The sequence below is a fragment of the Cornus florida genome, unplaced genomic scaffold (genome assembly GCF_030987335.1).
Source record: "Cornus florida cultivar Cherokee Brave unplaced genomic scaffold, ASM3098733v1 CherokeeBrave_3.0.0_Hap2_Chr02, whole genome shotgun sequence".
Lineage (NCBI taxonomy): Eukaryota > Viridiplantae > Streptophyta > Magnoliopsida > Cornales > Cornaceae > Cornus > Cornus florida.
This window is the reverse complement of record NW_026775572.1, coordinates 5,797,398-5,799,863: the sequence shown is the minus strand read 5'-3', so window position 1 is coordinate 5,799,863 and position 2,466 is coordinate 5,797,398. Positions and strand designations below refer to the sequence as shown.

At 35.6% G+C, this 2,466-nt stretch overlaps 1 protein-coding gene across 1 annotated transcript; it reads right to left on the bottom strand.

Moving 5' to 3' along the window:
• Positions 1 to 317: 317 nt before the first annotated feature.
• LOC132285126 (protein SELF-PRUNING-like) lies at positions 318 to 2,241 on the bottom strand. Its single transcript, XM_059787296.1, has 4 exons — positions 2,005 to 2,241; positions 1,668 to 1,729; positions 666 to 706; positions 318 to 535 (listed from the first exon to the last, which is right to left on the bottom strand). Exons 1-4 carry the CDS (start codon positions 2,203 to 2,205, stop codon positions 318 to 320), a joined length of 522 nt encoding a protein of 173 aa, XP_059643279.1. The 5' UTR covers positions 2,206 to 2,241.
• Between the last annotated feature and the right edge of the window lie 225 nt (positions 2,242 to 2,466).

Below are 2,466 nucleotides of genomic sequence, written 5' to 3'. Positions count from 1 at the left end.
TGTGCACTTGATATCTACCAAGAAAAGAACTAATAGTCACAAGTTCATTAGCTTTTATGGGAAATATATCCTTACAGACTTGCTGCAGAGTCAGAGATTTAGAGATAGATTTACTGCAGATAGAGAGAGAGAGTAGAAACTCTCTTTCTTTAAGCTATAATGACAGTTACAGGTGACTTGCTATTATGATGACAGTTACAGGTGAGTGTTTTTGGACAAACGCTCAATGTTTTATTTTGGCAGTACTGTTCACTGCTATTCTATTATACAAACAGAATATTTCACACAATAGGGGTGTTTTAGGGCTAGGGCTAGGGTTAGCGTCTTCTTGCAGCTGTCTCTCTCTGTGCATTGAAGAAGACAGCGGCAACGGGGAGGCCGAGGTCGTTGTCGGCGGCGAAGCTTCGAGTGTTGAAGCAATCCCTGGAAGAAGGTGGGCTAACACTCTGCCTGCGTTTCTGCTTGAAGAGAACAAACACAAACCTGTGGATGCCTATATTAGGCTTTGGGATCTCGTAGCTCACCACTTCCCTTCCTGTTTTATGAATTTCAGTAGTAATTATATAAGCAACATAAAAAGAAAATCAGTATACTGTCTCTGTGTGCAATATATATATATATATATATATATATATATATATATATATTATTAGCAATGAACTCACCAAATGTGGCATCTGTTGTGCCTGGAATGTCAGTCACTATCCTGAAAAATGTTGGGATTAAACTGTTAGTTCTCTCTATAACTGTACTCCACTGCATGTTTTGATACATTTATTTTAAAATTTTGTTTATATATATATATAGCCCAATGATTAATAGAATTTTTTTTAACATTTTTTGGTTTTTTCAACTTGGGCTCTCTCTGTGTATCTAAATTTAAGTAGGTCAATTTGAAATCAGGAAAAGTTATATATTAGTAGTCATTCATCTCTACTCTCTCTCTCTCTCTCTCTGTATATTTTCCTTCAAAAAGAATTTGTTCATAATCTTAGAGAATACAATCAACAATGTTTTACTTTGCCATCTAGGTAGGCGTAGCATCAGAGTAAATAGCATCAGTATTCATCTTTACTATATAAACATAGGAGGGCCCCTACCTTTCGGGAAAAAAACATAGGATGGCCCCAATACAATTATTTCTTTCAAATTTATTTAAGTGGCCGGATGCGCGCAGACCAAAGTGTGAGTAAAATTTGTGCTACTTTCGGATTACATATTAGCAGCATGCAACACATATACACTAATGCTGGTAAATACTGCAAATTATATATCTATATTTATATATGCACCTAGCTACTACATGCTTAGAAATTGATCATCTACTGAATTTTTACTACTGCATATATATATATACACTGTATATGGACTGTGGACATCCCTAGCTACCCAATATATCCTAGCTGCTGCTTAAGCGTGAGTGAGTGATATGCAAATAAGTGTCCTTGAGAACTCATACGATTTACTTAAATGACAAAAAAACCCATATTGGCCCAAAGGTGAAAAGCCCCAGCTTTACCGACCCGTGTGGAAGGGCGCTTTGCACAGTACCTCGGTTCCCAAATAAAAAAGGAACTCATAAATACTATTTTCAGCTTCTTGATTCTAGCTTGATTTCATTTTTAATTTGTTAATTTCCTATGGAATGGAATGTTTTTAGGGTATACCAGTGCAGATGTTCCCTTAAATAAGGATCACTAGGCCCAGGAACATCTGGATCTGTCATAACCTGCAGCAAAGAATGAATCAAAATATACAGATTTAGCTTACATGATGAGAACAAAACACAAGCTAGGATTTTTAATTAATATTATATATATATATATTGGACATTGAGCTTCTTTAGCAACATTTGTGAAGTAACATAGGATATATATATATATATATAGAGATGAAATATCCGGAAAAAAAAAAACCATATAGATATATAGAGCTGATCAAAAGAAATGAAAGAGGAAAAATAAAGAAATATTGATTGAGGTGTGGGATAATTAAGTAGTGTACCAGTGTAAAGAAACTTCTCATGTCACCTCCATTAACCTCAACCCTAGGTTTGGCGGTGACTGCAGAAGGATAGTACTCATAGCCATTGCACACTTGCTTGTTGTTGTAAATGACTGACATTTTAATGGTTGGAGTGAAAGGATCAAGGACATCTCCAATCACTCTCCCAACAAGAAGAGGGTCTGCAATTGATCTAGCCATGAGAGAGAGTGTTTGCGTGTGTGTGTGAGAGAGATTTGATATGAAACTCAGGAGCTAGCTAGCTAGTGGTTAGTTTCTTAGTGGACAGAGAGAAGTAGAAGAGTGATGTATGTATATATAGAGTTGTGAAATTAAGAATGGCAGTAACATTAGATATGACCTACCTAGTGGCCCTAAAAACAAAGAGGAATATAAAATTACAATATACTGTATCTAACATCAAGAAAGAGCTTGTTAGCTAGACAATTAGTATTAAATATG

Coding starts and splice junctions, on each gene's coding strand:
- LOC132285126 (XM_059787296.1), bottom strand. CDS start 2,205: ATGGCTAGATCAATTGCAGACCCTCTTCTTGTTGGGAGAGTGATTGGA. Junction 1,730..2,004: donor TGAGAAGTTTCTTTACACTG/GTACACTACTTA, acceptor TCTTTGCTGCAG/GTTATGACAGATCCAGATGT. Junction 707..1,667: donor TTAAGGGAACATCTGCACTG/GTATACCCTAAA, acceptor AACATTTTTCAG/GATAGTGACTGACATTCCAG.